Genomic DNA, 14,463 nt, shown 5'->3' with positions numbered 1-14,463 from the left:
ACTCATGTTGTGAGCAGTTAGAGGATACATCAGCAGGAACAAATCAACAGTGTCTGGTTTAACTGCAGTCTGCTGCAGTTGTTCCATAGGTGACAAAATCTGGTTTATTGGATGTGGCTGGTCAACGTGGAATTTTAAAAACCCTGCTCCTATTTTGCTTATTTTAAAGGGCAGTTATTGTGTTGGTCAGATGAACATCATCATCATCCTCCAGATAGATAACCTCTGCTTCACCATTCAGGAGTCTAGCAGGCAAATGGCCTGTTTCTCCTCGGTACTTGGTACTCTCTATCTGAGAAGTCACCATCAGTCAACTTTAACTGCATCTTTTTCACTGTAGGAATGACTGATGTAGCACATATCAGTTTGGGGCTCTTTTAAGTCTAGAAGATTCAAAACCTCTTATGATTTTTAGCTGTGTAGAAAAAAAAACATAAAATAAATAAGATAAACAGCCAGAACCTTTGACAAGTAACATGACACTATGACTATAGATTATGCTAGTGGCAACAAATGTTGCCGTGCTTACGTTTACTCTTCTTAAGATCAAAAGATGCATGTAGGCATAAAATTCTCATTATATATCAGTAGTAGACCCTTTCAAAAATGTATGTACAAAATATCTCAATTATATCTGTTAATTAAGATATTTAAATAAATTCTTCTTGTACAAGTTTGAGGCAGACATCTCCTATTATCTATCATCTATCTATCAGGAAGTAAAGAGGCCTAGTCATGTGACCATTCACACTAGTTACATGACATTAATGCAATTTACAGGAGACAACCTATTCTTTGATTTTAAAACTTGCATTAGCTGTCCAAAGCCAAAACAACACTTTTAGAGAGTAAAAATTTAAACAATAACGAGTGGCAACAATTCTTGCCAATGGGATTAAACGGGTTAAATGAGCTGATCTACAATACAGGAACCCTCGTTTGCTTATTTCAACATCGACCAGTAGATGTCACTATAACACCGTTATATTCACACAGCAACCACTTCGAGTCCCGTAGATCTATTTGGATCGTCTTAGAAACATCATCTTCTAATTACTGTTTATTACCACCTCATGACACCCTGTTGTTTCAGCCATACCAAGACATAACAAACCCTCCACCTCAACAGCCTCACACATAAATCACACGACACACATCCCTGATTATCTCAGCTAATAGTGTATTCCTTTATGGATGTTGAAATACCCATATCTTAATATAACTGAGACCGTAAACCAAAGCACTGGCATACAACAATACCATCGGACCTCAGACCACAATTAGTGGGTTAAGCTCCATATGCAGACACTGGAATTCAAGGCAGGCGTGGTAAAGGTGGTGAGATAATGAGAGTCCTCATTGCTTTAAAAGTCTAATGTTACTTACGCATGTCAATCATTTCTCAACTCAAACACAAGTCTGTAAAACTGAATTTTATAGACAGAAGGCTTAAATACCAATGTAGAGAGTTTTGGCAACGAGAGTCTTGAAATAATTATATTTGCTCCCAAAAATAGCACAGAGGCCCAAGGCTGTGCTGTTTTTCCTGCCCTGCGACCGATAAAATCCCCAGTTTCCCTGTCACGTCCTGGCCCATTACTACTTAATCACAGAAATGTCCAACTCCCGTCAGTAAGACCCAACTGTTTTGCCTCCACACACACTTCTCAGCAGTAGAGACAAGAAATCACTGGTGTCAGCAATAGGCGATTTGTTCTGCATGACACTGGGTGTCAGAAAAAAATGGTGCCTGCAATCAGTGAATACGCACACACACAGACACACACACAGACACACACACAGACACACACACACACACACACACACACACACACACACACACACTCACAGGAAATTATGATGACCAAGAATAGGTTACACTGGTAATACAGCCATGTTCTAGCCAGGGATTACAGTGTGCTGACACAGGCCAACAATAAATACCCTTTGCAAGAACAACAGGTGTCTGACAAGATTGTTTCACTTTAATAAAAGGCTTACATGAGCCTCAGAGAAATAATACATTAAGCTGTTTTAGACATGTTGGCCTTTTATTGCTTCATCCCCGGTGATTTAAAAATGTCTTCTTTCATGCCAGCCTTAAATCTCGCAGTCTTGCATGCAATGAGAGGGAGATGCAATGAAGGTGATGATGTTGCGTGGAATTGTTAATGTCCTAAAATCAGTGTGCTTATCATGAACCATGCTGCAGAGAGTGTGGCTGCGGAAAAGTCGTTTTAGATTTCCAGTCTCTAATTTCTTTAACTATGCGAGCTAGTGGACATGCAGCTGGAGCTATGGTTTCTGAACCCTGCGTGCATGGCACCGGCGCCAGCGTCTTTCAACTCACTGTGAAAGCACCCCTGGCTCTGTTAGTATGCCAGCCTGAGCACCAGTCAGCCACATCCTCCAGCTGGGTCTGTGCCACCAACGGGCACCTGGACCCTTTCTCAAACCTCATGAAACAGAATGCATATTTAAGTCAGGAATACATTTATGTGAAATTTCTAACCAATGAGTAAATAACTGCACGATGCCCGGTGCCGCCTATCTTTCAGTCACCTTACTGACACTTTTATCTACCTACTGGGTGCATGTGGCTTTTTTAACAGACAGATTCACACTTCAGGCTGTGCCTCAGCTGTTGGACTGTGTCCAGAGTCACACAGGCCTGAAAGACAGCCATCGTTATCCAACTCTCACAAGATGTCATTGTAGGGATCCAATGATTACCATATCAGAACCACATGAAACATTTATGGCTTGCTGGCAGTGATGGTCTGGCAAGCGTCCTAATTTCGAGGACAGAGCTTGTCAGATCCTATTGTTTCAAATTCTAGTGGCATGAACAGAAAAATCATCATCCCTGAAACCTCTGTACTGGCACTTGTGGTCAAAACCAAAGCCTAGTTCAAGCACACAACTCAGTTGTGGCACTCATACAGTAAACTTCACCCACCACAACATCCAACACATCCTCTGCAATAAGGCAGTTGATTCAAACTGGCCGTGAACCTTCCTCTCTTTTGCTCTGCTGTCTGTGTGCTGTGCTTATTCAGTCTGTCACTGCTACAAGTCCTACCATTTAAATTAGCAAGCTCAACTGCCAACAGCCTGATTGTGGTTTCAGAAACAGCCTGACAATCAATCTGAACAGAAGAGGTTTGCAGCAATTGAGTGAACCTGAACCAGGCAGCTGTAATCATTTTTTAATTTTGTTATTTTTTACATAACGATGAATCAAATGAGCTGCACAGTGGCTTGGTGGTTAGCACTGATGCCTTACAGCCTGGCCTTCATGGGATCTTTCTGCATGGAGTTTCCATGTTCTCCCTGTGCATGCGTGGGTTTTCTCCGGGTACTCCGGCTTCCTCCCACAGTCCAAAAACATCCTCAGGTTAATTGGTAACTCTAAATTGTCCGTAGGTGTGAATGTGAGTGTGATTGTTTGTCTCTATATGTAGCCCTGTGATAAAGCGGTGACCTGTCCAAGGTGTCCCCTGCCTTCACCTCAAGTCAGCTGGGATAGACTCCAGCCCCGCCGCAGCCCTAATGAGGATTAAGCGGTGTATAGATAATGGATGGATGGATGAAATCTCTGTATTTAATGTAAAAGGAGTTGTTCCTACAGATGGTTTAGTTTCATTAGTGTTCTGCTCAGCTGCACCATGCAGCTTTTCAGAAAACACCATTGATAAAACTACTCTACAGTAACTGCAATAAACTACTGCTGAAGTTAGGATAAGACTTAAATTAGTTAGGTAACTACTGCAATGCCCTGCCAGACTGTATGAAATGTGCTTTCAAAAAAGATAATTTTATTCGTCGCTGAGACACTTCAATCCAGCAATGCAGTTGAAAGCTCTGAAAAAGCCTGTAAATGAAGATTAACTTTGAGTTAAGTTTGAAAATGTATTTCATGGACTATTTAAAAAAAAAAAAAAAAAAAAAATATATATATATATATATATATATATATATGTATATACGTATGTATATATATTTTTTTTCAACAATTTTGAAAATCATGAAAACATTAATTAAAATTACAAAAATAGCCTGTGAATTTACATGTCTAGTATAAAACAACATAAAAAGTCATAACTATGCTTAACCATAAAATTACAATCATTAAAATGACATAGAAATACAGTACCGTTCAAAAGTTTGGGGTCACCCAGACAATTTCATGTTTTCCTTGAAAACTCACACTTTTATTCATGTGCTAACATAACTGCACAAGGGTTTTCTGACCATCAATTAGCCTCTCAACACCATTAGCTAACATGATGTACCATTAGAACAAAGGAGTGATGGTTGCTGGAAATGTTCCTCTGTACCACTATGTAGATATTCCATTAAAAATCAGCCATTTCCAGTTAGAATAGTCATTTCCCACATCAATGTCTAGACTGGATTTCTGATAAATTTAATGATTTTATTATTGTTAAAAATTGCTTTTCCTTACAAAAATTAGGACATTTCCCATGACCCCAACCTTTTCAGCAGTAGTGCACATTTGCAAATTTATCATAATTTCACAGATATTTCCTTCTTATTTAATAAGCGAAACTGTGAATTCATGTGAATCTATCTACAGTCATGGAAAAAAGTATTAGACCACCCTTGTTTTCTTCAATTTCTTGTTCATTTTAACACCTGGTAACACTAAAGGTAAATCACCTGAAGAATAAAATGAACACCAGAAAAAATACAGCTGATTACATTATACTTTATGTCCTATTTGACATGCTTAAGATTAATTGTATTCCCAGGGTATATAAGAAGCCATTTCATGTCATCAGCAGCACTGCACATGCAAAGACCTAGAGTGGTTTCCTGCTTACATTCAAGCCATAGCACAACTCAGAAGTTGTCAGCTCACACATAATGCCTAAAACTAAACTAAAGTAATTCTGTGAAGCCACAAAGACAGCCATCTTGGCACTGCTGGAAATTAGAACAAGTGAGAGACAGGTAGCGAAAAAACTGAAGATCTCCAAGACAGCTGTTCATTGCACCAAGAAAAAACAAGACACTTTTTCAACAAGACAATGCCTCTTGCCACACAGCAAGGTCAGTTAAAGCCTGGATGGAGAACCAGAACATTGGAACCATGCCTTGGCCTGCTCAATCACCAGATCTAAATCCAACTGAAAACCTGTGGAAGATCATCAAACACAAAATGGAGAACCACAAGCCCGAAAACAAAGCAAATTTGTCTGAATTTGTGCAACAGGAATGGGCTGCTGTGACAGCAGAACAATGTCAGAAGCTGGTGGAGAGCATGCTAAGATGCATGACTGCAGTCATCAATAACAATGGTTATGCAATGAAGTATTAACTCTTGTGTATGTGACTAAAACAGACAGAAAAGAAAACATGGAATGCCTAAAAGCACTGTTATTGGCAGTACAATGCCATAGTTATTGTTGTAAGAACTTAAGTGATTTTGGTTATTATCAAGAAAACCAAGGAAAATGTCTTGATATCAGCTCATAAATTAAACTCTTTTGAGCTATTTTTGTTGTAATAATTATATTTATCCAAAAAAATGTACCTTCAGTTGTACCAGGCATTAAAATGAACAAGAAATTGAAGAAAACAATGGTGGTCTAATATTTTTTTCTATCTATCTATCTATCTATCTATCTATCTATCTATCTATCTATCTATCTATCTATCTATCTATCTATCTATCTATCTATCTATCTATCTATCTATCTATCTATCTATCTATCTATCTATCTATCTATCTATCTATCTATCTATCTTCTCAGTATTAGTATTTGATTGGGGATTAGATTTGTTCGAAGTGACCTCCTATATAATTCTGTGCTGTGGTTGGAGGTCCTTTGTTCAGAAACAGCATCAAGGCGGCTGCTCCCTGACCCTACAAGTTTTCTTCCCTCAGCAGTCTACCTAGCTGGGGAATTGCCCCATGGTGGATAGTGTCTGGCCCACACACATATTAACTGGTGTCAGGCTTCGGATCTAATACATCTTTTAGGTAGAAGTTTACTTTTTATCAATCTCAATGTCTCGACTGTGACAAGGTCAAAGTGTGGACTTCAAATCAGCCAGTGAGTCTCACTGGCATTGCAAAGCAGTGACAGTTTATCTCCCTGTGAAGCGTCTACAACTGCACTGACTGTACAACCGTTTCTGTTTAGCACTCAGTAGCCTATAGCAGTGAGCAGGTGAGACCCAGTTAGGCTACTCAGTGGTACTTCATCAAACCGCTTGTTGTTGTCACGGCCACAATTGGTTTGTACTCTCCATCTGCTGCATCAGCAAAGTCACGACTGATTTGGTCACTTTGGAGCCCAGTTAGCTTTGCGCACTGTGCTTCCCTGTTGATTCCAGCCATCATTACAAATGGTATGTTTATGCTGTGGAGTTAACCCGGATAGTGCTCTCCCCTGGGTGCCTTTATTATCTATTCATCATGTTGTCCCAGTTTATCTCAAGATGAATCTGGCTGCTTCACTACAGATCTAACTACAGATACCTGGCATATGGCCTGGGGAGGGAGATTAGGAGATTACAAGGTCCACAGTGGAGGTGTTTCACAAAATATTCTAAGAAGATCCAACAAGGTTATGAATTTGTGTTTGTACTCTTCAAACACCAATATGTCTTCAAAGTATGCTTGAATATATTAAAACTAGCTTTATTTTCATGCTGATAATTTGCACAATCAGCCTGGGGCAACTTCAGTGTGTCCAATCTTGTAAATAAATGAACATTTGAAACACAGAAATGAAATGTTCTTGGCCTCCTATTCAGCCTCCAAGCAGACTTGTTGGACGCTCCCTCAAATTTCCTCCCTGCTAATTTGCATTGCTGAGTAGATCCTTTTTGTCACCTGGAGGTTTGGGCAGAGCAGTGTTGCAGCCAATTTCCAGATGACAATTTAAACGTGTGACATATCCTCAATTTTTGACAAAAATGCATGACCATTTCCACAGATTCCATTAGCTGAGAGGGGGTGCATACATGTGCACAAATGGAAAGCAGAAAGTGTCCAGTTGTGTGAATATTCACATCCACACCTGCTGAATAATAGATGATTATCAGCTCAGGTGGCTCGCCAGCCACCACTGTTCACATGTTTTCTCCCATTTTGTGCCACTAATTTTGTCTGGAATGCTCAAAAGCCTTGCAAAATGCATTTTTCTTGTCTCTCAGACCTAATCTTGTCTTGTATTCTGCCTAAAGAGGGAACATTTTCTTCAATAAGAGTGCTTGCTATCTTCGGGGAGTAATGCGTCTGCAATATAGACTCCAAAGAGCCCCAGGTCTTGGCAGGTACACCTTACATTTCAACAGGGCAGAGACACCTACGGCACATTCTGTGGCAGTGAGGCAATATATCATTTGTCATCCCCAGAAGCCTCTACAGTAATGAACAAGTACTAATGGTATATATCTTGAACTAGAGTCTCTAAAGGTGGCTCATCCAGAGTCATTATTGTGTCACATAACCAGATGAGCTTTCTCAAATGAGATCATTTTTGTCACCCTGAGGACTGGAGGGTGTAACTGTTCTCAGAGTGAATAACTCATTCTCATTTGGCACTAATGGGACTCTGTATTAAGGTGTTGTGTGAATGCAAAAAAGGAATGGTAAGTCCCACTTTCTTGTAATTCAAATCTCAAGCTGTTTCCACACATCTGTTCCTCTGCAAGAAGGGATGATTAATTTGGAAAAAGTAAGCATAGGATAAAAAGACGAACATTTAATGAAGATTCACTCACAAGATTATGATGAAGGTGTGTTATGGGGAAATATATCATGATGACATTTCTCTGTCAGAGAACCAGGAATTATTGTCTCTGTCCATTTGTCCACCTACCTAACATGCCGTCCCTCCATCTATCCATCCATTTCAGCTCTTTTCAGGCATTGTGATGCTGCATTTAACCCATGATGAGGGACTTGCATATGAAGCCAAAGTTTTCTGCATATTTGACAGCTGGGGAGGGAGTGGGGAACATTTTTCATGTCTATGGAGGTTGTCAAGACATAACAATCCTGCTGTTTGTGAAATTAGCCATGGCACACACAAGATCAGCAGTGCAGATTTTTGGGAGGGCTGTATAAAGACTTTGTGATTAAGTGTTTTGCTGCGAGCACACACACAGGAAATCAACCAGTCAGCCACTTTTACAAAACTTAGTGTGATATAAAGGTATTAACGTTTACTAAAAAAATGTCCAGACAAGACGTGCTGCACAAGCAGCTGCCTGAATGGGCAATGCACCTCAACATCTCTGTTGTTCAATTCAGCAAATGCATGGTTCAACCTGTCAGTCAGAAGTGCTGATGTAGCCATATTTAGAGCAGAGCGACGGAGTCCCTAGAGTTGGAAATCACTGCTAACTGTCATCCTAGTGGTTTGATTACTGGACTGGGTGAAGAATGATGACTAAAGCCACTCCAAGTCCTGGTCAGATTCTGTGAGGCTCTCGAGGAAAGTGGATCAAATCCAAGGTCTCATTTACACCTCTGCCATTTATACTGTGTTCACAGCTCACATTACTTACTGTTTTAACAACTATTAGAGAACACTTTATTTTAAAACACTTATTTAGCATTTATTACCAGCCTGTAAACATTTTCTAAATGGTTTATTAAAAGGTCTTTTTATGTGTTTATTAATGTAATTCTCAACAACTTTAACCCCTCCTGGGTAATGCCCTTTATGTTGGTATGTCACAGTATTATTCTTATTACTCCACCAAGGAACGCACCGGAGTTATACGACGATTGGCATTGGTTTGTCTGTTTGTCTATCTGTCTGTCTGTTAGCAACATTACTCAAAAACGGATTTGGATAACGTTTTCAGGGAAGGTCAGAAATGACACAAGGACCAACTGAATATCATTGTGAGATAGCTGCACAGTGTGACTGTAACTATGACTACAAGTGAGCACTATGTCAGCTGCCTGCTGATGATCACATGATTGTGATCCTACTACAAATCGACCACTGCAGACTATGAGTTTTTTTAAAAGATTTCATAAGTCGGAAATCATATAATGACTGAGCAGACTTGGTGGAGTACTGTGCTCTCTGCTTCTTGTTATTAATGTGAATATCTTTATGTAGGGGAGGTTGATTTTCATTTAGAAAAAAAACAACTTCTTCTTCTTCTTCTTCTTCTTCTTCTTTTTAATCCGTGCAGTAAGGACAGAGAGGGTCACCTGTCTTACCGCTAGTAGAACCCTTTGGGACAGACTTGTAATTTGGCACTAAAAAACTGGCATCATTGCCTCAGAGTAGGGAGTCTTTGACTGAAAAACAGTCAGCTCAGGAAACCTAAGTGGAATTTGAATGTTCTCCTGTAAGTGTAGGTTTTCCCCAGAGGATCCAGCATTCACTTTCTTTGCTTAAGGAAAAGTTGTTACTTTGCAATATAAACAAACTCCATCACACGAAATTCGCCTGCACTGAAAATATTATGCAAAATGTGCCTGAAGCAGGGATGCATAATGTCATTGGCATCATCACTGATATCGGCTAATTGAGGCTTTCAAGTGATATATGAGCGTCTGCCAAAATGAACACTCACAGGCAAATAACACCTGTCAGGATAAAAATTTACTGTTTTGCTTGAAAATATTACATAGAAGTAAATATGGCATGTTTAATATGTAATTTAAGGTCATTTTCTTATTTTGCCCCATGGATGCAATGTATATATTTTTGTACCTGCCAGTGAAACATTGTGACAAGAGTAGGGATAATAATACGTTAATTCATATAGATTTAATGTTCTCTGTAATTAGGTACTAAATCTATGTGCATATATTGGTATCTACAATTGGCCCAAATGAGTTGGAAATATCAACATCACATATCTGCAAAAATTCAATATTGTGCATCCCTAGCCCAAATTATCAATGGGGAAATGATGGCAAAAACTAAAAACTAAATATTGGATGCAACAAAATTTTAGACAGATTTATAAAACACGTAATTTGATTAGAGCAACACTGTCATCTCACAACATGAAGGTTCTGGGTTTGGACCTGCTGGTCAACTAGAGTCTTTTGCTGTGGTTTGCACGCTCTCCTTGTACCCTTGTTCCCTTAGGAAGCTCCACCTTCCTCCAGTAGCCCAAAGACATTTATTAATTTGTTATATGGTGATTTTAAAGAGGCTGTAGGTGTGAATGTGAGCGTGCATGGTTGTTTGCCTCTTTGCGTTTACCATGTATCCCACATCTCGTCCAACGTCATCTGGCAGGAGGCTGGACACATATGTCTAGGAATTGCTACATTTTTGAGAGATGATTCAGTGTTTTCATTGCTGCCTGCTTTATGCCATATTTAAGTTAAAACTGGAGAACATGTATAAAAGCTCAGGCCGACACAAAAAGATTTGAAAGGGAATTGTGGTCAGTCAGTATTAGCATGCTAAATATCTCAGTAATAAATAACACAGTGTAACAAAGAATAGCAAGTGTAGCTTAGAATGTATTAACAAAATAAACATGGTTTTGTATCATGTGTGACAGCATGTGTGAGCACTGGTGTATTTCTGTGTGTTAGGCTATGAGATCATTGCAATGACCTCAACTGACTGAGCTCACACAGCATCCTATCCTCAGCCCTGCCCTCCTATAGTGGGTGGGGAGCAGGGTGCTATCTGTGGACTTGAAAAGTGACAGGACCAGCTGGGGAATGAAATCCAGTAAGACAGGCAGTTGGTCTGGGAGACGCTGCCCCCATAGTCCTCTGTTACAGCAGGCTGTAACTCAGCTCGGGGAGAAAAAACAGCAAGGATTCAGAGTAACTGCTGCCAAACATCAGGAACTCTCCACCTCCAGACTCTATAGTACCAGTGGAACTGACGATGTACTGCGTGACTTGTTCAAGAACCCTGGAGATCAAGCAGAAGTCATTATCTTTAGCAATCCTGTCAATGTTCGAGAGTTGGTGATTCAGCTAATTGCATGCTCACTTCTCAATATAAGTACTAGAATCAACAGCACCACGAGGACGATGGGTGGGAAGCAATCTCGCAGTTTGTCCGACAAGGAGCTGAATGAGGTGAGTGTGAATCAAAGGAGGAAGTGTGCGATTAGAGACGACCAGCCCAGCCTGTCCTCAGCTGCTGAGAGGATCCATAGACACGCTACAATGCACTTCGGTTATAGCACCCTGAGTCTAGCCATGCGGGGGCTTGACGAAACGCCTACTGAGCTGTGGGAGCTTCGGGGGCTTCAAAAGTTAAATTTATCCATGAACTGCCTGTGCTCTTTGCCTCCCGCTCTGAGTGCTTTGGACAATCTGGTGGTTCTCAACTTGTGGGGAAATAACCTGTCCAGCCTTCCGCCCGAGATCGGCCTTCTGAAAAAGCTACGTGTACTCTTTGCCTGTCGCAACCGCCTCAGCGAGGTCCCTGAGGAGCTGGGCTCCTGCACCTGCCTGGAGGTACTCAGCTTGGCCAACAACCAGATCTCAGCCCTCCCCAGCAGCTTGGCAGCCATGCACAACCTGACCAAACTCAACTTGAGTCACAATCGCATCGTTCACATCCCCACCTGTGTCTACAGCATGAAGGGCCTGGTCTTCCTGCACCTGGCCTGCAACCGTCTGGAGACTATTGCAGACCAGATACAGGACCTGGTCAACTTGAAGATCCTCATCGTGGAGGGAAACAGTATACACACACTGCCGAAGACTCTTTGCTTCCTGGAGTCTTTAGAACTCCTCAATGTTGACTTTAATGCACTGCAAAGTGTACCAGTGGAAATGTACCTACTGAGCAGACTCGGGCGGCTGGCCTGCCACCCACTGGATAAAGGACTTCATATTATCCATAACCCCCTCCTCAAGCCTATCCAGGAGGTACTGCAGGGAGGACTCAGTGCCCTCTATAACTACCTCAAGCCCACATGAGGGACTACCCCTGTGTGTATGTGTGTTTGAGAGTGTTGTGTGTGTCTAAAAGAGTGAGTGTCGTAAGAGGATGTTGGCACAAACCAAATCCTTGGCACGTGGTAGTCATGCTCTGAGTCTGCTGTTACCTCAAACTGCCTGCCTAAGATATCATGCCTCAAGACAAGTGACCATTATTATGTAATAATGGTACAAACTATGGTCAGTCACATTTGGATTTCTTCTGCCTGACAAGTAGATTTTCCTTTTTTTTTTTTTTAAATGTAAAAGATAAAGTTTGGATATAAATAAACTAGTAACTGCTGTGTCACGTCTAAACATTTGTTAAGCCACAGTCTGGACGACTCGCTCAGCTCAAAAATTCCCAGGTCTACATTTGGGTGCTGATTGCTGGTCAGTTGATCTTGTTTGGCCTAGTGGCAGTGAGGGGGCCACTGGGGTTAAGTTCAGTTACAGATCGCAACTCTCTTTGTCGCATTCAGGTCATAGGAATCAGGTGTATAAAGTCAGTGGAAAAAATGGGGGAGGGGGGCTTAAGATCTGCAAAAAATAAAAAATAAATAAACAAAACAAAGCACAGCAGGGACATAGTCTCTGATTAAATGTTATTCCACTCTATCAGATCAAGTGCTGCTGGGGGGCAGACATTGCTGTGTATTGTAACAGCAAAAATTTTAAAACAGTGAAAAAACAAATGATATGATTGTGTATTCCAAAAATAGAATAAATATTTAGCATGGAGGCGCATTTTATTCAATTAATTTTAAATACTTTAAATGAGACATTGTAAGCTAAAGCTCTAAAAGCTCACAAGCAGACCTTTGAGCTTGGACTGATTTGTAGCTTGTGCATTAAATCATCGATTTAGATCTACAATAGATCTTGGAGAATGGTACACACTTATTGCAGCACTCAAAATAAAGCAAAATAAACTACACATTTCATTAAAACAATGTGAAGCATGTATAAAAGGTGCCACTGTAGTTGTAACTGTTGGAGCTAAATGCACAAAGCTGAAAATATGTGCACAAATAGTATTCAGCCACAAATTCATCCTGAAACAATATGATTATTGTCTTTAACTGTATACAGTTATACTGAATGTCCAAACTGTATGTGAATACATGAATGTTCAAGTTTTGTCATCTTTCATTGGAGAAACATAATTTTGATTATTTCATATCTGTTTTAAATATAACTTCCAAATTGAAGTGTACAAAATATTAAGATAAATGTCAGCAATTCTGCATTATAGTGGTATTGGTTAAAGGACTGGAGTTTTATTTTGAATGATTAACAATCACTGCTTTGCCGTTTAGTCTTTTCTTTAAAAAAAAAATAAAAGGAGCCAGATTAGTCATGATAGGGACAAACTTAAATTTCTCTTGCTACTTCTGCAACTATACCATGAAGCTGTTTGTAGAGAAGTAACTTTGGCTTGAACAACAACAACAGAGCAGCTGCATGATGTGGTCTGTACATACACTACCGTTCAAAAGTTTGGGGTCACACAGAAATGTCCTTATTTTTGAAAGAAAAGCAATTTTGTTTTTTTCAATGAAGATAACACTGAATGAATCAAAAGCACAGTCTAGACATTGTTAATGTGGTAAATGACTATTCTAGCTGGAAACAGCTGATTTTTAATGGAATATGTACATAGTGGTACAGAGGAACATTTCCAGCAACCATCACTCCTGTGTTCTAATGCTACATTGTGTCAGCTAATAGTATTAAAAGGCTAACTGATGATTAGAAAACCTTTGTGCAGTTATGTTAGCACATGAATAAAAGTGTGAGTTTTCATGGAAAACATGAAATTGTCTGGGTGACCCCTATCTTTTGAATGGCAGTTTTTACTCAGCAATAGTGAGGAGTGCATTCAAGTGTACAGGTGCATGTCTGATTTGTTGTTGCGTTCATGTCAAGCTGTAGCTGCGAATTCAAATGAAGCTTACACATACACTATGTCATAACCTTCAAGAAGGTCACATTTAACCAGTCACCCCAAGGGCATGGGAAAGACAAAAAAGTGACCTCTGTTGGTATGTACCTGTTACTACAACAGTCGAGGTGTTTGCTGAGCTAGCTGAGTTATCCACTCACGTTCTCTCTCGCTGAGCAATGCTCACACCCACAGAAACACACACAACCCTTGCATTCATGATAGATGAACCCCTCCTGAATAAGTCTTTGTCCTAGATAGTTATCATGGAACATGCTGTCAACTAAAGCACCGATAAAGATATTGCTTCAGTGTGAGTCAGATGACCTGAATTCAGGTGTTGTGTGTTACTGTTACTATTTTAGTGATACATTATACAAAGACAATGTCTGCTAGTGTCACTTATTTACCATCAAGCTAACATTATATATAGTCAGAAACACTTCCCATCAGTAGCTAACAGACACAATTTGTATTTTAATTCCAAATGATTAGGATATATTTTTGAAATGCATATGGTCTGTAGTGTATTGTTAGGTAAAGCACACAGGAACACTTTAATCAGTATGACAACAAGTTAAAGTTATCTTTTGCCTCTTGGCAA

At 40.0% G+C, this 14,463-nt stretch overlaps 1 protein-coding gene across 1 annotated transcript; it reads left to right on the top strand.

The window, feature by feature from the left end:
• The first annotated feature begins 10,711 nt into the window (after positions 1 to 10,711).
• Positions 10,712 to 13,277, top strand: LOC111576986 (leucine-rich repeat-containing protein 30-like). The gene has a single exon (XM_023283011.3). The coding sequence runs from the start codon at positions 11,015 to 11,017 to the stop codon at positions 11,912 to 11,914; it is 900 nt and encodes a 299-aa protein (XP_023138779.2). The 5' UTR covers positions 10,712 to 11,014; the 3' UTR covers positions 11,915 to 13,277.
• Positions 13,278 to 14,463: the final 1,186 nt, after the last annotated feature.

Source organism: Amphiprion ocellaris, chromosome 10 (assembly GCF_022539595.1).
Source record: "Amphiprion ocellaris isolate individual 3 ecotype Okinawa chromosome 10, ASM2253959v1, whole genome shotgun sequence".
Classification (NCBI taxonomy): Eukaryota; Metazoa; Chordata; class Actinopteri; family Pomacentridae; genus Amphiprion; species Amphiprion ocellaris.
Note: the sequence above shows the minus strand (reverse complement) of the source record. Positions and strands in the feature narration are given on the sequence as shown.

What these genes read in the sequence shown, in the direction of transcription:
- LOC111576986 (XM_023283011.3), top strand. Translation starts at nt 11,015, where the DNA reads ATGGGTGGGAAGCAATCTCGCAGTTTGTCCGACAAGGAGCTGAATGAG.